General features: G+C 30.8%; 2 protein-coding genes across 2 annotated transcripts; one reads left to right on the top strand and one right to left on the bottom strand.

Annotated features, from left to right (window-relative positions):
• The first annotated feature begins 582 nt into the window (after positions 1 to 582).
• On the top strand, positions 583 to 2,759 carry LOC106720664 (ras-related protein Rab-8A). Its single transcript, XM_014515391.2, has 5 exons — positions 583 to 807; positions 1,429 to 1,628; positions 1,946 to 2,038; positions 2,111 to 2,224; positions 2,364 to 2,759. Exons 1-5 carry the CDS (start codon positions 684 to 686, stop codon positions 2,445 to 2,447), a joined length of 615 nt encoding a protein of 204 aa, XP_014370877.1. The 5' UTR covers positions 583 to 683; the 3' UTR covers positions 2,448 to 2,759.
• A 2,850-nt stretch (positions 2,760 to 5,609) lies between these two features.
• Positions 5,610 to 7,383, bottom strand: LOC106720715. The gene is made up of 5 exons (XM_014515462.2): positions 7,188 to 7,383; positions 6,840 to 7,031; positions 6,598 to 6,733; positions 6,117 to 6,258; positions 5,610 to 5,867 (listed from the first exon to the last, which is right to left on the bottom strand). The coding sequence occupies exons 1-5, from the start codon at positions 7,323 to 7,325 to the stop codon at positions 5,684 to 5,686; spliced, it is 792 nt and encodes a 263-aa protein (XP_014370948.2). The 5' UTR covers positions 7,326 to 7,383; the 3' UTR covers positions 5,610 to 5,683.
• Between the last annotated feature and the right edge of the window lie 12,699 nt (positions 7,384 to 20,082).

A 20,082-nucleotide genomic window follows, 5' to 3' on the forward strand; every position in this document is an offset into this window, starting at 1 on the left:
AAAAGGCAACGTAAATCTACGAAACTTAGAGAGTTAAGTTTGTACAAAGCGCGCGTTGCTGCATTTCTGTCTGTCATAGACAAAGCCAATCGCCCGCAACTTGTTTGTCATGATCGTCGTGAGAAGAGTTGCTGCGATTTTCACCATGGTTTTTTTTTATAAGAGAAGGGGGCAAACGAGCAGCGGAAACACCAAGGTGTTTATCGACGCCCATGGACATCTGCAATACCAGAGGAATCGCAAATGCGTTGCCGGCCTTTGAGATGGTGATACGCTCGCTTCTTGAAGGACCTTAAGTCGTACTGGTTAAGCAAATCTATACAGTTGATATGTAGTCGCTATACCCGTACTGACCGAATAAAGAGCTGGCGTCAATAATTCAACGTTGTATATACCGAGCGCGACGCAACCATATGTCAAGTTAGTATTGACAATTTACGTTGCCTTGTGTAATTGTGTACGAAGGGCATAAGTGTGCGTTTAATAGTAGCATGTACTACATTGTCTACTGCTCTGGCTTTCTGTACTGCGCTCGTGTGAAACAGGCATTAACTACATAGTGACTTGTTGCGGGGAGGGTAAGTCGCACATGCGCACTGACCTTCATTGATTTTTCTCACTTTGACAGTTCGACCGATGTTTTGAGCTAGCACCCGCGTTCACCAACGAAGTAAACAAAAATCATGGCTTTGGACTTCTCAGCGACGTACAAACTCTTAGTTTTGGGTGATTCGAATGTCGGCAAGACTTGCATAGTGCACAGATATTGTGACGAGAGATATTACGACATTTACATATCCACAATAGGTGAGTGAGAATATTTACTTTTAGTTTTACGAGCCTTTGTTAGTTAGGTGATGCTGTGCTTAAGTTCCCTTCTGGTTATAACGGAGCCAGAATTATAGTTTCCAGTGCGGAAATATCGAAGCGAACAATGGACTGTTTGATGTAAAGTCTCGCATTAAATATTATACCGAATAGTTTTCTTGTGGAGATATTAAATGTTTTATTTGTTCATAAATGTCATGTGAGGTTAATTTGTAGTTTATTTATATTGCTTTCTTTTATAAGACCAGTTTTATTGCATGGACTTAATAAATCTCTTTTGTCCGGATTACGCACTGTATCATTTACTGCTCGTAAAGTGTCATATATTTTCTTTGAATATCACTATACCTATGGGATTAGAAAAGACTGTACCTTTACTACTGCATTGCATAGCTACATAGCTAGTGCAGTTATGTATCTTACTGAATGAACTGTAATGACCCGTGCGTGCGTCGAACTCAATATTATTTTCATATTTTGACGTAGTCGCCTTTAATCTACTGTCTATAACACAATTCGCGAAATAATTTTCAAATACTAGTACACTCAACGTTTTACAGACGTAACAAATTAAACAAAAAAATCATTTAACAATTACAGGAATAGATTTCAAACAAAAGATCATCAATTTGGATGGGGTTCCAATTAAGCTACAAATCTGGGATACTGCTGGCCAGGAAAGATTCAGAACACTCACCACAGCGTATTACCGAGGTGCCATGGGTATAATCCTTATGTACGATATTACTAATCTCGAGTCATTTAACCATTTGTCTTATTGGCTGAGAAATATTCAAGAGGTAAGTTTTTAAATGTTATTTTTTCCTATAGCGCTCTCATTTTAAAAATCGACGCCTGGCAGTAATAATTCCGCAATCTTTCGTTTTAAAAATGTAATACTTCTTTTATAATCTTAACAGGCGTTATAAAAATCTTTTTATATAACGCTATTTCACATTTTATTCACCGTGTACTTACCTATTTTCTATGTAGGTATACTATTAATATCATATATTGTGTCTGTTTCAAATTAGACAGACATCACGCTACTAGCTTTTTTGAATCTCTCTTTTCATACTATTCGTAACCATACAATGCTTTGTATTTTTTTTTTCAGTACGCGTCTCCAGATGTTATCAAAGTATTAGTTGGCAATAAGTGTGACGTGCATGAGAACCACCGCGCTGTTCCTAGGGAGAGAGGTCAAAAGGTAAAAGAGGAGAAGTAAAAGATAAAACAAAAATAATGTTAACCTAAAATTATTTAATTTATCATGTTCCAGATTGCTGATGATTTTGATATGCCATTCTTTGAAGTATCGTGTAAAAATAACATTAACATAGAAGAAGCATTTATAACTTTAGCAAGAAAAATAAGGGAATACAGAGAGACTAAGGTAACGGTCCTAAGCATTAGTCGTTTCTTTTTTATTATTTAAATAACTGAATTAAACTTTGCTTTAAGATTTTACATAACTCGTGAAATATAGTTAAACATGTAACAATCTACTTAATTGTATTGTTTTATATTTGCAGGCGGATGCATTCGAGCTAAAGGAGAGGGATAATGTTATTAAGCCTTCAGATTCTGAGAGCGATGTTTCGAAGTGTAGCTGTTAGCCTGGACTTCTATAGGCTTGAAGCAAATAACGGCAAGCAATGAATATAAGACACGAAGGATGTGAATACGAAAGGATTTAGTAAAGTTCATTTCCAAAATGTATTTTCAATTAGATTGTGTATGATTAAAGATTTTTAATACGTATCATGGAATACGCACTGCACAACTTATTACAATTTTACTAATTAAGATTTGCTATAGCTATAATTTAGTAAACGTGAACTTTAATTAAATTATAACTGTATTTGAAACGATATGAATGTTGGAAATGAACTATACTACTGCGAAAAGTATAACGAATGTATCTTAGAAAAATTAATTAATTAAGAAACGGCTTAACTCACGTTTGATCGTCTGGTGACGGCACCGACTAGTTTCGGACCCATCGGGGATCCATCTTCAGGGGTTAAGCCGTTTCTTAATTAATTAATTATGATGTCTCACGAAAGTTTAAACAATTTAATCTTAGAAAAATTGTTGGGACAGTGTCTGTTGCGAAATCGTTTTGAATATTGTACAGGAAATAATCTTGTTAACATTTCAAGAACGACGTAAAGTTCTACTTACGACAGTTTACTGTTATAAAAATCAACGTAACTTATGCTTGGGATGTTAACAGAATTTATGATTGTAAGATTTTCATTGCAAGTCACTACGAAACGTCATTTAAAAATTCATCGCGAATAATAAATATAATTTATAATTTAGATTTTATAGTCTTTATAGAACAGAAGTAGATATTACTGTAAACTCAACTATCGTAACACATGTAATCATAATCGTTATCTCTGTTTTTGTCATGTAGAATGAAAGAGATGGCAATATTGTTGTTATACATGTTACGATAGTGGAAAATTATCAATAGTATAATGATATATCTGTACAGGCATAAGACGCTTGGCTATAGTAATTATGACTCTTGCACATTTTCAGAATTTTGTAGTATTATATCAAGTTTTGTAGTTACTTGCTTCGAAACATTTAGTTAAGCTTGACACGACCTTAGATAAAAACGGACTTTGTTGTCTATGTTAAATATTTGTTTTTTATAAATATGTGACTGTGGTGTTTGGTGATACATCAATTTTTATATACTGATCTCTGACAGCGACAATTTTTAAAGCTATGTGCAAAATATTATAAAACAACTAGTTGACTCGACAAACGTAAATTATTTCTAGAGACTTTCTAGGGGTATGAATAGATAGTAGCCGATTCTTAGACCTACTGAATATGCATATAAAAATCATTCAAGCAGTTTCAGAGGAGTATGGTAACTAACTGTGACACGAGAATTATATATATAAGATTAAAACTGTCAGAGTTCTTTATATAATTTATAAATAAAAACCTTTTGCTATTAAGCAACTATCTGCGCACGACTTGACAGCTAATATAAGTGAGGGCACCGCGCTGATTGCCTAGTGGAAAAAGGGTTTATCAACGGGCAAAGCTTGTCTATGAAGATGATAAACTGCACGCCACGATGCGCTGCCTTACATGTGCAAAGATGTTATTCAGGGACAGTTGTAAATTGTCACAAGGCTCAAACTCATTCACATACAAGAGATGTGTCAAAATCCACTGTCGAAAAATCTATATAAAAAGAAATCGTTATCTCTTTATATTTCTAAGAAAATGAGGGAGATAACATGTTGTTTATGTTTTGCAGTGGAAACCAACGGTTAAAGTAATTGTTACGTGAGGGACATCGTATTAATTTTATAAATTTTGATTCTGAATAAATTGACTTACATAATATTTTGTTTAATTCTCCTAAAAAACTGTAGGTAAATGAGTAGTACATTATGTACGTAAAATTTCCAGTGAGGTCACTTTGTGCCAAATACCAAAGTAAATTGGTAAATTGTCAAATATTCAATATCCTAAGTCCCTTGGTCTTCTCGTGTATATACCAATTTCAAATTGTTAATAATTATGGAGTAGTATACAAAAGTAGTGAAAAACAAACAATTTTTCATGTCTAAATGTTGTATTATATACATTATAATTATACATCTATAAATAACAAACCTAACCTAAAAACCATGGACAATAAAAACCATGAACAACATCAAAATGTCACATTTGATCTAATAACTATCCAAAAAAATAACTAAAAAAGTCAAACTTATCACAAAAAGGAAAGTGCCTGTGCATGCCGCGCACTTTTACATAAAAACAAGCAAATTTTTATAATTTTTTTTTTAAATATCTTAACAATTTTGACATTATCCATATACATATATAAAAAGTAAATACCAAACAGTGCTATTAATGAAATTATTGTGCGATCAGCTTATATACATCGCTACTGAGGGGCACGGATCCTCCCTTAGTGATGACTAGGCCGTAGTCAACCATGCAGCGCTGTGCGGGATGGTTGACTTCACATATCTTTGAGTTTCTTTGCAGATATGTGCAGGTTGTAACACTACATTTTCCATCAAATTAAGACAGATAAATGTACATTTGAAGATAGAAACACATTAGAGAATAACAAGGTTCGAAGCAGGACCTGCATATTACAAAAAGACCGCTAACAACTGAGCCATCAACACTTGGAATTAAAATTAATATTATTTTTATTCACTTAATTATATTATATTTACTATTTATATCATAAATTATTAAGCACTTATAATTACATATTTATTTATAACAATTTTAAATTTTCAAATTCAGGTCCAATTTTAATGAATTTCTAAATGAATTTTAATTTTTACAACTGCACATATTAATACTATGAAGGTATAAAATTTCATTATTAAATTAAATGTATTTATTTCATTACAAAAATATCCATAAACTATAGATTATTAAACATTTTTGAAACTGAATATGTTGCCTGTCGTTTTAAAATATTAGATAAACCAAATTCATTATTACAAAAAAAAAACAAATAAAATTCATATTTTTTTTCAAGAAATTTCATTGATTTCATTTAACAATTTCAAAATTTCATTGCATAAAGTAAAAAATAATAATTATGAAATAACAAAATAAAATAAAAACAACTAAAAATGTAATTCATGATGTCATAAAATAAAAAAAAAGGATTTTTTCTTAAAAAATACATAGCTTTTGGATATGAATGCTACAATGATCTAGATATACAATACATAATGTAAAAGGTATACTAGAGATCCATTTATGTTCCTTTATCACATAGAAAAAGAATCTTAAGGTAATTTTACCTTTAAGTACAAAAAAATCTTAAATACCATTATGAATGCTACAAATTCAACTCTTTTTTCCGTTTCTTCAACGGACTAATATTATTTTGCAGTTCACGTTTTATATCTTCTTTGATATCAATTTTTGGTATATTTTGTATAGTGTTGGCTTCCACTGTTGCTTCTGATGTGGTTGCTTCTTGTTTAACTTGAACATCATGAATACCATTTGTCTCTTGTTTCCTGTTATTATATGAGGTTTTTAATTTTTTTTAATTTTTTGTGATATTACTCTATTTGTCTCTAAATTGTCATCCGATAAATTTGATAGAAAAAAAGCCCAAATTATATAGAAAAAAGCTTTGTTTCTGTGGTTTTTTTCAAATCAATTGAGAATTTAGACATTTACGCAAAACAAAGAATCAAACCTTTTAAACATTACTTTAGATTAAATATTGTTCAAAAAGAATTCAAGGTATATACAATACTTACATGTGAAGAATGCTTTCTTTATTTTCCCCTTTTTTCTCGAGTAAACTGATAGGAATATCTTGTGGCACAACACCATTTTTTTTAAAAACTTCATGCATTTTCAAATGTTCCTCTTCATTAAATACTGTTGTTCTTCTATATTCTGTACATTATTGAAATTAAAAACTAATAAATATTTATCAAAGTAAATTGTTGAAATCAAATGAACTAAAATTACCCAAACGTAAATCATCATAATTTCGATAGATCCTATGAAAAAGGGCCAAACAAATGACAACTTTACAGGAGGCTCTCAAAGTTTCAACCATATATGATAATAGGCCGCATAGGCTCTTTTACTTCAGCAAAAAACATGTTTACACCCATAAATGTGTATGTGTTTAGTGCAACTAGTCAAATATTTTAATATAACATGCTTTGCAGTAATATATAAAATGCATGTTGTGCGCAACATACATTATATTGGAAAACTGAAACTTACTTTCTATTTTATATCCTTTCATATTATACTTGTCTATTTCTTCATCTTTCTTTTTTAAAGATTCTCGCAATTTCTGTTCAATAGTTCGAAGCTCTATAATAGTCCTGAGAAGATGCTGAGTAACTTTCTGGAAAAACTGAAAATTCCCAACCGTTATTTGAAATCAGTTCCTGTTTTTAAGCTAATAAGTTTATAGTATTCATGGAAACACTTATATTTAAAGCTCAAAAATCTTTACTTACAATTTCTTTGGGAGCTTCATGTAATGTTAAATTCAGTCTAAATGGATAAACAAAAAACTTGCATATATAAAGTTTTAAATGTCCATCTGCAGTGTTTATTCTCAAGTCTTTGATATTCTCTAGGTTTGAAAGCATGTCAACTCCATTATCCATCAACTCCTTGTCAGTTATTTCCAGTTTTGGATTACTTTCCTATTGATAAAAATAATATTTTATTTTCGTTGAATAGATTATATTACTAACCTATCGTCAAATGATTAAATGTACCAGGAAAATAATAATTGAATTAAATAGAATAGCACATTAAAACATATTCATTACCTTACATTGTATTTTACAAAAACTAACCTTCAATATTGTGATAAATTCATTCTCCAAAATATTAACAGTGTATAACGTAATGTAATCGGTTATTGATATCTCGTAGCCATTGGTCTGTGAAAATTGCAGATAAAACGGGGGCGAGTCCTGCAATTTATTCCACATTCTAAATATTTATAAATTATACACCGATCGCAGATCTTTTTGTTTGTTTTTTCTTGAGTTTGGGCTTGACGTTTGGTTTTAGTTTGTCATTTTGACATTCAGTTTGCGGTTTACAAATAAATTGGGTACAGATTCAATGCAGAAAAGAATGCCATCGATTTTTTGTGAATTGCATTTTTCCAATCGATAAGAAATAATAATGATAATTTATTTCGACGTGCTTTATCTGTAAAACGGTTAGATTTTTGTTTGGGTTTACCGTTTTTATTGTTAAAAAAATCCTTAAAATTCCAGGACAGCTAAATAGCTTTGCTAAACATCTTACTAATATTATAATTGAGAAAGTTCAAATGGATGGATGCTGTCAGTGGGTATATGGATATGGCGGAAATTTGGTATAGATGTTGAACATTGTGTAGAAAAAAACATATCATGCTACTTGACAAGTATTTTTTTATCCCTGCGCGGACGAAGTTTAGGGCTAGAGATAGAGATACTTAATAGTATAAATATAAATTAGTATGTTTTCTACTTTGACATAGAAGGCAGCGGATGCCTTAAACAATAATCTTAAGCCGTATTTTTTATAAAATCATTCTATCACCGTAAAGGCATGTGGTGTTTATGGAATTCGACATCAAAAGGGATACCCGATGTGTGTGACAAATGTGTCCTACTACAACATTACGGACTTACATACTCTCTCGTTTTGTTTCTAGCTAAAAATAAATAATAGCAAACTGATTTGAACAAACAAAAGAATATTTGTATTTGCCTAATCCAACATTCATGGTATTGAATATTAAACACAGTATGTGCGTGCGCTTCCTAATATTAATTTCTCTTATATTCTTAAGCCTGTCTTAATACTTTATTATCTCTACCCCACTTTAACTTCATCCTCGGAGACTTAAACTAATCACGTTTTATCGTCATATCACTTAATTGAAACATTCACAAACATACTCTTATGCCCAGTTTAAAGTATTCCAATGCAACTATCGAATCCAGCGCTATGTGTTGGGGTTTACATTTTCGCTGGACTGGAATAATTGGGTATTCCTATCTATGTCTGAGATTTTCCTTGCTACTTTACTTAACAACTTTTCGCATCGATGGTGGCGATTATCACATCTGCAACTTGACTATCGTAGTCGAAATATTTATTGTGATTACTAGGTTTTATTAATACTTATACCTAATATCATATATATTATCTAGTAATAAATATAGTTAAGAATCAGAAAATATTGTTCTAAAAAAGGAGGGAGAAGCAAAATTGCTAAGACAAATTACTAAAGCAAGATTAAACATCTATGTAATAATCCTCATTGCAATTTTAACGAGCAGTTTTGTTTGACATCGTTAAAAAGGGAAGTTCCTTCAATTTTGTATGAAATCACAAAGTCATTGTACGCAAAGGCTTGCCGTAAACGACATGTCGCGTTTCGTTAGTACCAGTTTGAGAACAATAGGAACCTGCGTACCGACCCCTGAAAGGAAGTCGACGCCTGTTTGAACAAACTTTTGTTCAACGTTCAAGTAACATCTCGCACAAACTGTAGGAAACATTTCTTGTGAAAAAAAAGCAAAAACCTAACAATTTCTCGAATCGTACCTAATTTCTGCAGCAATTTTAAATATGTTCACGTTTCATTATACTATTTTACTAAATCGCTTTAAAAATAATTTTTATAAATTAAAAACAATACGATTATTTTTTTAAGGGCACCAGTATTATTTCTTTTTTCAATAACTGATCAAAAAGTTTTTGGTAAAACTGCGAAATCTTGAATTACCTAATAAAATAATACAAGGGTATCTGTTCCGGTGAGTTTAAGTTAAACTAAATTATGACAGCTTACTAGCGCCCCATTGTAGGTAAATGTAAAAAAAAAACATATCATCCTTACAAATATCCTTTACATACTTTAACTGTCATATAATTTTTATTTTTATTTAATTTTCTATGCTTAAGTAGGTTTAATATTTATTCTGACAGCGCCTTTCTCACCGGTTGACATATCCTTGCTTGACTATAGATATATACTACCCATGACACGTGACAACTATAGCTTCGTTCGATAATAAAAATCATGCTCAAGGAAAGAGATAATTCACTTGGTAATGTCCTTTTCTACGTCAATCAACATAAGTAATGAGCTACTATGGGAGGACGGGGAATAAGTCTTGATTGATGAATGTCTTTTTATTTCTTTGGAGCTTAGGTATGCTATTAGAGATATTGGTGCTATTAGAGATAGTGAAGAAAAATACTGACAATGAAAAGCAAAAAAATGACGGTACTAGAATTCTGAGATTGAGCTAGATATGTCTTTATTTTAGATCATAACTTGTAACTTATACTTGATTTGGGCCACCTCTATATTGACATTGTCGTATGTGCATTAATTGTAGGTATGGATCTAACCTTATGATTAAAGTCTCGCCAATCAAAATTATTCAAACATTTCTAAATTATATTAACCAAACCATTGCTCTATGTATATTATACAGAAAAAAATTATATCTTCGTGCCTTTTAGAAATATCAAGGTGTAAATATACATTATTCGAATAGATGTTGGTTGCCCTCATAAGTTGTTAGGCAGATTTCTATTGTTTCTGTACCGACACCGATTTAACACATTGTGTTTACAGTGAGTTTTACCGACGTAAACTCTTATACTATTTGTACTTCCGTATCTAGAAATTAATAGACGATTAAAAATGTTTCTAGGATTAATATTTGACATAAGGTCGAAGAGTATACATTCTATTTTTATTCATTTAATAGGCGAACCTCACATTACATGGCTGACAAAGTCAAAATAGTGAAAATACTGGCCGTAGTGCAAAATTTCATGAAAAAAAAAACATTATAAGTAACTTGATAAATCTTGATACACACAAAGATTAATTTTTATTTATAGAAAAGATAGATTATGTCTGACAATAAATTCAGCTACGCGATCTATTGGAAAACTGGACGCAAGGGTCCACTTATTTTTTGGGCCATGAAATATGTAGTTTCTAATGTGAGATTCCCAACATCGGCATCGTCCCAAACTTTCTTTTGACAGTCTGTTTTCACTGCTGAAATGATCGTACAAATACATATTTCTATCTCAGTTTTTCCATGAATATAAGAGTGATGGCAACTCATTTTTATATTAGTATTACGGCCATAAAAACTTATCCATTTTTAAGAGTACCGCTACATAGAAAAGTCTGGAATTAAAAGGTTACATTACTTTTTCAATAAATATGAAACAAATAAATTCATAGACAAAAAAGAAGATAAATAATAATTTGTAAATGGAATTATATATCTATCGATTCATTTTCCTATCATATTTCTAACCCTTGCCATATGAATATGATCTGAAGGCAATTGGCGGAATATGGGAAAAGTCAGTGAAGCGTCGGTATAATTTCAATCTTCAGAGGCAACCAAGTTTGAGAATAAATACGATGGTTTTACGAATCCGATGTTTTGATCTGTATCAAACATATTGAAACAGTGATAAATATTGTATTGCGAAATATAACTTCGTAATATTTAGAGCCGTATTAATAAAATTATTTAGACATCGATATCCACTGTATATGTGGAATATGCATTTGTTAATTTAGTATACTGATAATTATTTCTAATTTATGATAAACAACAACCGCGATGACTCATATGAATATAAATTAAATTGCGTACTACAAAGCAATAATTCCAAAGGTTAGTAGATACATAATATGTCCAATTCATTAAGTTAAAATATTATAACTTGGAATTTAACATATTAAATATCTAATGCAGTAGAATAATATAGAAAATTAATTCATAATATAAAAAAATTTATAAATTAAAAGCAAACAACCGGTACTGCCTCAAAGGAATCAATGTTGATACAGGTTAGAGTAGCAGGGAGACCATAAAATGATTGAAGGTTTATTTATTCAGGAAAATAAGATCTGTGAGTGCTTTATATTCAACAAGTATGGATATATCCTGATATTAAAAGAAATGTAGAAAAAATTCGAATTATAAACTAAATACTTATTCAATTCCAAAATTCAATACATAAATATTAGATATAAGGTAAACTAACCAGTAATTATCCAGTAATGTACCTTACTCAATTATTATATTAATAAAGTAAGTTTTTTGACAAAAATAAAATACAATTTATATTTTTCACGTTTAATTACTCGTGCTGATAAAAATAACCGTAAGCTTCTGTTTTTCAAATAGCAAAAAAAGTTCAGGAAAAGAAGATCAAATTTGTTTCCTCATATTTTACAATTTTGCATGATATAAAATAAAATACTCTTTATACCAGTAGAGAAATTGTATCCTTGTGTAACTCGATATTGTTTTGACAGCCTGGCAACGATATATAAATATACCTACGTATTATATTCCTGAGTATAACGATGTACAGTCAGGGCCCTGCGTCGTGTTCCACTTACAGAAAAATTGCCTTGTCCTTTGCAACGAGACAAACTTCGCCCCTTCTTACAAAATAACCAATTAGTTAGCTATGGGTTGCACAAACGGCAATAGTAAAAGCAATTAGTTGTGTACCACTGACCAACCTTTTTTTCGTACAGACTCAAAAGCCTTATCCTGTTAGTTATTGTTTCAACGTCGTCGTCTCAATAGTTATGATAGGTTCAAACGACTGTCGCTTTTGGTCAAGATTAAGTACTGCTAGGTTCTCTGATAGTACACTGTACAGTCAAAGAATTATATTCGCTTCCTACTTAAGGATATTATAGGAGGGTGTTCCCATAAGTGCTAGATAGCACGTTTAATATGTTGCTATGAGAAATTTTCGAAATAATTTCATTGTGAATGTTAAATAAAATTTCACGGAATTAAACGATATATTACAATGCCAGATGACTAATTTAAAAATGTTTGTAGTTACTACAGTTATGTTTGGTTGTTGTAAGCAAATTAGTTTTACAGAAGTGAGTAATCTACATCTTGTATTTTTTGTTCCTTTTTTTTCAAGTATAGAAATACCAAATTTATGCAATGTTTAAGTAATGTTTTACCAGAAAATTATATTAATTCTTTCTACGTTTTGCAATAGGACAGAATTTACCGTTGAAAAGATTTAGCTAATTTAACATTTAAAAAATATTCGCTTTCCATTTAATCCGTCTAAATGAAAAAGGATCTCGTTAAGTTTTGTAGCTTTGAGAGTTGGGAAAGGACCGCACATTATCGATATTCTCCCGATAAAACTCACGTTAAAGAGCTTCGTTTGAATAAAACCTTCGTGGTTTAATATTATATTAAAAATACATTTTAACTTTTGTTAAACATAAGTAAAAAATATATGTTTTTTAACCAACTGACTCGGAAGGGTAACTAATGTTTTTGCGCGTATGTGTTTTGGTATATATAGAGTATGTTCTGGAAGAACACATAGATTACTAATTAAGTTTTTTTTAAATTAAGATGGAGCCGCGGGCGACATAACATTTGTTTACTACACATACTTTTACTTAAAACATGCGCCAACTGGGCGCCTAATATACTATCGAGCTTTTGTAACAATGTGATTGCGATGAGATCACGCCATACACCCAGTAGCTTTGCCAAAATTAAGTGATTGATTCTATGTCGGGATAATGCAACAAGTGTTTTACAAAAATATATTTAGAAAGAATGTAGATAATGTTTTAAATATTTGATTATAGTGATTTTTTTATCTATCACAGAATTAAAAAAAAAGAATGTGTTTTTATGTTGTTGTCAAATGAACTGGCTGAAGATAAATACCTTATAAAAAAGAGTTTTGATTTGTAAAAAAACAACAACAATAGTCAACAACAAACCTTGAACTTTTTGCATGTTTTGTTTGTAAGTCTACATTAAGGCAATAGAAGTTAGAAGAAAAATAATTCTGCATCTACATTTTTGCGATATAGAGTTTTTCTACTTAATACGCGTGTCAGTTTATAATGCCGAATATAATTCGAATGGCAAAACAGGGAACAATAGAACATGTTTAACAATAGGATTATGTGATATCATTATGCCTGCATCTGCACACTTGTATTTGCATACGTTGTTAAATTCACAGTTGTTTTCATCCGCTGTTAATGTCGCCGTAACATTGTAAACATTGTTATTTTATAATTTCACTAACAATATAGGGGAAATTGTGAAATTTAGTGTAGTAATCGTGCAATAAATATCTTATTATTTTATCTGATAAAAAAACTGTTTTTAATTTTATAACCAAACTAGCCAAATTTTACTAACTTACTATTGAATCATAAATGCGAAAGTTTGGATGGATGAATAGATGTCTCTTATAGTGTAACTACAGATCGGATCTGCATGAGATTTGGAAGAGAGATAAATTACAGCAGTCTGGAATATTAAATCAGTTTTTTTTATTTGGCGCAGATGATGTGGTGGGTAAATAATTTAATTATAGTACTCATAAATTTAAAAAAGTTGGTAGTAACGTACGGCAACCTGTTCACAATTTGTCGATATATCGTGAAAAAAGTAAAGTTCTGACTATATCAGAAATTTCATCTGTTTGTAATATTAACCCGAGTGCGATTACAATTTGGCGATGTTTACAATTTTACAGTACCACATATAAACTGGAAATGAGTTGTACAATAATGCTAATAAGCAATTTGGTTTTGCAACGTGGTCTTACAAAAATATGTAAATTAAAGATTCCACTTCTTTTACTTTTACACCATTTTTAAGCTAAGATTCAAAATGTTTATTTATTACTATTCTTCAACTATGCAGCATTTCGGTTCCATCCTACAAAATTTTTGTTTTACTCTTTACTGTACTTACATATTTCTTATAAATATTGCTGACCAAAAAGTAAATTTAACCTAAGGTCTTAATATAGTTATTGAATAGCTTTTTGAAAATCTATTCACTTTCACCTATAGAAAAAATTACAAATCTAGCTAATCTAACCTTTTTAGTAGTTGTATTCTTTTCGCAAGTTGCCCCTGGGTCGTTACGCGGATAAATGTAGAACCTGCTCTAAATCCCCGGTATTACTCTAACGTTTTATTTGCGAAGATATCGACAGAAACGATAGTAAACTTAAAATTTATTACGCATTTCTATTACTCATTGAATTAATTCGCATAATAAATACATCTATGTACTAATATAAATTATTGAGTTGATTAAATATTTTATCAAATATTATCACTTTTGATCATAAGATTAATACTTTTTATGACCAAAAACAAAATATTTCTTAATTCAGTGGATAAAATAAAAATAAAACGTTTTAAAATAAATTTTAAAATTTTACACCTGTCGACCTCCGCAGCTCGGCACACTGATTCTTTTGTTAACAGCTTAAGGAGGCTGTAAAGGGAAAAATCTTTTATGATATCAAAGGATTCTACGGCACTCAAGACTTCAGGTGGCTTAGTGAACACTTTTCTAATATGGAAGATATAGGAGGTATGTATTTTATATAGGAGAACTTTTATGTGCATTTTATAGTAAGATCATAAAAACTACAATGATCTTTAGGTTATACACTTGTATAAAACATATTGCTAACCCTCACATTATTTTTTAAAACAATAGAGACAACAATATGTAAAAATGTTACGACAGTCGATCACACCGAGAAAAACAATAATTATGATTAATAGATTTTGAAATTCAGCAGAAGACATATTAATCCATTATAAAACGAAACAGTATTCGTGACTTATAAGTTATATGTCGTAATCAAAGCAACATTAGCGCCATCAATGCAACACTAGCGCCATTTGTGGCAGTCGAGTGTACTACGGAACGCCAGCGCCGTCTGTCTGCTTTCGATGGAATCAACACCTTACCGGTCGAATCACGATACTTCTTCTGTGGCAGTCGGCAAGATCAGTCGTTGAGCCATCTCGCGTTAACTTACTAGCTTACCTATCTTGTATTTTTAGCCGACTTCAAAAAGAAGGAGGTTATCAATTCGACTGAATTTTTTTTTTTTTTTTTTTTATGTATAAAGTAATCATGGACCCTGCTGTGAACGGTAAACCATCTCCACCATCATATATAGATAATAGTTATAGTTATACATAAATGTACTATTTATTTGCTACATTCATATAAAATATATTTTAATAAATGCATAATAAGAAAAATACGTTCAATTTATATAATTGAAGACGTGTCTTTTAGTAGAAAAGTAATTTTCTACGCGACTGCACATGCTGTAAGAGTAAACAGTTTAGAAGTTATTTGAGAAATAATTTTAATGTTTTTGATTTATTTCAATTTCAAGAAGGTATACATACATATATTGAAACTTAATAGCGTCAGTCCTTTTTGCAAATACACAATAGTCCTAATAATATAATTTTTTTACTTTGTAAATTGCTGTTCTTTGATTTATATTTACAACTTTAATGAATAAATTCGAATAAATATTTTTAAAAGTGTATGTAACATCTGTTAATCGTAACTAGATATATAAATTGATAAAACCAGCAGGGCAGCCAAAAGTGCTTTTAATACGTTTTTAAATCCTCTTACTAACATTATGTATGTATTGATATATAAATCCCATAAAACTCTAATTACTACCTACTACATCCCGTTGTTAACACTTTCAGCACGATCCTCTTCTGTAGTCTATATCATTCTTAATACAAAAAAGGCAAAGGTTGTGGTGGCCAGTATGCCACCCCTTTTCAGAATGTTAAATTCTGCACTCAACACTAGATTTCACAGTGCTTGATAACAAACCATGTCATGAGTACGATTCTTTAGAGACAGAAAATAACTTAAATTACAATGTCACTACTTCAACAAGACAAGGGCAGCGGAGATAATTTGGTAAATTAATTACAACTCTGTTGGTTTCTGAAACCATAATCTCCGCATTAAACATATCGTCATCCCTTTCATTATCTTTCACAAAACAGAGATAACAATATGTTTTAAACGGGAAATTTGTTCTGAGAAACCTACGGCAAGTTTGATAAGGGTACAGCTTGCATTGTTTGGCGTCTACTAAAATCTCTTTGTCAAAATGAGTCCCTCTTCACTAGTTTTTATCCCATATTTACTAAACTTTTTCTTAGTGCCTTTTAAGCTAGCTTAGATTAGCATTTAAATGCAAGAACTGTATTAAATAAAAATAACAAATTAAAAATTGCAACCTAAACATTTTTATTTGTTTAATCTATTACAGAAACCATTCAGAGCATGAGTAATAATCAAGACCAATAATTAATATTATGTACTTTCATAGGTAAGCAAAATATAACTACCAAAGTTTCAAGTTGCTTAAGATATTGATTGCATCACGATACCAGCTTAGAGAAGAGAATATTTACGCTTATTCGTGATAAAATGCTTACATCTATATATCCTTCTACTCTTCGATTCCTACTTTGTATTCTGAAGACGGAATTTTCCCCCAAAGAGTTTATACAGAGTACCGTACAGTTGTAGAGAGATCAGAAATGTTCGCATACTACTGCCCAAAAGTTATCCGAAGCTTCGCATTCGATGAATTGTAGCTTGTTTTATTTTGTTTAAAATAGTTAAACGATAAACAATTGAAAACAAACTAGAGTAATGTTGCTTACACATAGATCGACCTAACCGGCAATGGTCAGGGATTTTAAACATTGAATATCGAGTGAAGTTTAAGTTGAATAATAGTATTTAATGTTACCAACTCAACAAAAAAAACATGAACATTTATCTGTTTTATCCGTTAAGGAAATCGTTTAACTTAATCCGGATAACCCGCTTGGTTTCTTAGGAAATACTGTTTAAGCTGTACAAAATAGATTTCGTTCGTATAAAGCTGTGTACGTACCGTTTAGTTATTTTATTTAATTAACAAACAATTCGTTCTATTTTAAATCTATCAATCCGTTTGATTGCATCGGTGACGATTCAAAAATAAAATTCGAATCTAACAATTTAAAGCATAAATTATCCTACAAATATATGTTATTAATAAAATAATAGGGCTTAGGAATGATATATACAAGAGTAATATTCACAAATCTGTTCCAGGGGCATGTGTGATAAAACTACTCGAGGGAAATAAGATATTTTTCTTTGTGAATTACTCGTGAAGCGAATTTAAGCCATATTTTTCCATTCACTTGACAAATCATTGTGTATTGCTTACCAGATAAGCTACCAATCTGAATAATTCTTTCATATCTAGAAATTAAATGTTCGATATACTTACTGGATAATTACTTTTGATAGGTTTTCAAATTGCCATACATTTTGTCTCTTAAATTATATAATTTTGCTTTGGAATTATCGTATGTACACAAATAAATAAAAAAAACATTTCTTCTTCGAAAAAAAAAACAAACATCTGACCCAATATAGCGTAAATATTAAAGATATAAAGTTAATATTTAAAAATTGTTTCTACGTTGAACGGAGAAAGTTTTGATCAAACCGCAAGCCTTAACGAGTATGTTATCCAACCGTGAATTGAAAATATCTTTAAGATTCGGTCTCATCCAAAGTCGTAGGATTGATGAATCTTGCAGAATTACCTCTTCCTTTTGCAATCTCGAATTGAAATTTTATCTCATCAGTGATTTAAATATTGATGCTATAATCTGAAAATATATTAATGAAGTAAATTTAAGTATTTACTTTTTTTTTAAAGAAAAGCGCAATGACATTACGATAAATTAACAGACTTTTAAATAACTTAAACTTGCCAATTTGTGCAAATTATTCAATTTAAAGATCGAAAGACTCGTCAAAGTAAATAATAAAACAGAAAAAGATCATATCTTGAAACCTCCGCAACCGGAAATCAACTGTCCACACATTTATCTGAAATAAAAATTTCAAAAAATCAAAATTTTACATTTCTGAGAACTGCAAAGACTGGAGAAACGCCCTACGAGAGATGGTCAAGAAGAAAGGTCGCAAGGAATGAAGAAAGCACAGAGAGAGAGAGAGAGAGAGATAGAGAGAGAGGTTAGATTTTGGTTGAGACATTTAAAGAACTCTAATATTTATTTATATCAGATCACAAAACATCAAATGACCTGATTGCTCTTTTGCCGTCTTCTTGTATAAAAAAATCTGCTTCTATATTTAAATTATCTGATTTGTAGTATTTGTGGTGTCCAAATAATGTAAGTTGTACACATATATTTAGAATGGAGGGTCGAAACACGTATTTGCAGTTAATACGTTTTAAAAACGTGACCGGTTTGGCGATAGTAAATTCAACAAATTGGAACTTCGGGAGTTCGTAATTTGTCTTGTGAACACTTCAGTCGTCACGTTCTGACCCCGATCGGCTGGCAAGGATATAAACTTGTTTGTATTCAGTAGTTGGTCGTATTGATAAATAACTTTGTAAGAAATGCACTATTGATTAGTGCATGTTTAGTTTATTTCAGCTAATATTATTAAGAAAAATTAATTTCTGCTTTGGATGGTGGTTGAAAAAAATTAAAGAGAACCAATTTCTTCTTTAGATTTAATTTAAGTGCAATATTAAAATACGGACCTTTTTTATGTTTTTGACTACAAGTTCACACAATTGCATTATAACGCAAATGTCTGGTATTGTATTATTTAATCAAATTTAATTAAATAAGATTTCAAGCTGCAAAACAAAAGATTCCGGTTGAACTTACAGGGTATAATATCTATGAAATGGAAATAAACTTTCAGTATTAAAATTATTCTTTGCTAAAGTTATACAACTGTTCAATACAAACTTCTTGAACTACGCTAACACGTTCTGACTTGTTCTTACTCAAGCTTCGCCGTTTTGTGCTCCAAACGGGGAATGTTCTAGTGAGTTCTGTTAATTGTTTCATATGATCTTGTCGCGTGTGTAACAAGAACATATGAACAATTGTAAATTGACAAAATCTACTAGTCTTCTAGTTATTTTAAAAAATAATCAAAAAGTAGGACCCATCTGCGAGCACTACCTTTCGGTGGATTTTTTTTTTAAATCGGTGCACCAGGGATGGAGCATCGCGGTAGCACACGTAAAAAAATATAGTCGAATCGATAACCTCCTTCTTTTTGAAGTGGGCTAAAAAATTGACAAAAATATATTCACGGAAACTTGAATAAACTAAACGAGATTTTGAAATGAAATGAAATTTTTATTATCTGTCTACTTCGCTGTAGTATGCGTGTCATTCGTATAATTCTAATGTTTTTATATTTTAGTAGCTAAACCCGGCAGGCATAGCAATGCTAGTTTAGTGTAGTCAAAATAGATAAGCTTCAAAATTCTAAATAATCGAAACATCAAACAAAGAATTACTCTAGGTAACCTTATCTGTATCCTCAAATCCTACTATCAAAGTTTCAACCAAAATATGTAGAGTGGTTAAGGATTCCACGTGGAACAAATGTGCACAGATTAGATTTTATTTATATACACAAGTAGATTTTAGGCAAGTATTAAAAATACTTAGTAATATGTACATATTTTTCGAGTACTGCTATCCGGATTAAATGATAAAATATTATATCCGCATGGAATTCCAAGAGCCGCATTAATTTATAAGCTGCTGGTTTATTTGCAGTTTCCGTAGCTACGTGAAAATGTGATGGACCGCTGCATACAAACGAAACGTAAAAGCGCCTACAACAGCTGCCAGCGTACCAATGGCTTAGCATTTAAAACATTTTTATTTGAAATTTCTTGCAACTTTTCACATTTTAGTTGCCAAGTTATATTCGTAAACTTGTAAATTATTTCTACCAATTCAAA

The sequence above is a fragment of the Papilio machaon genome, chromosome 8, assembly GCF_912999745.1.
Source record: "Papilio machaon chromosome 8, ilPapMach1.1, whole genome shotgun sequence".
Lineage (NCBI taxonomy): Eukaryota > Metazoa > Arthropoda > Insecta > Lepidoptera > Papilionidae > Papilio > Papilio machaon.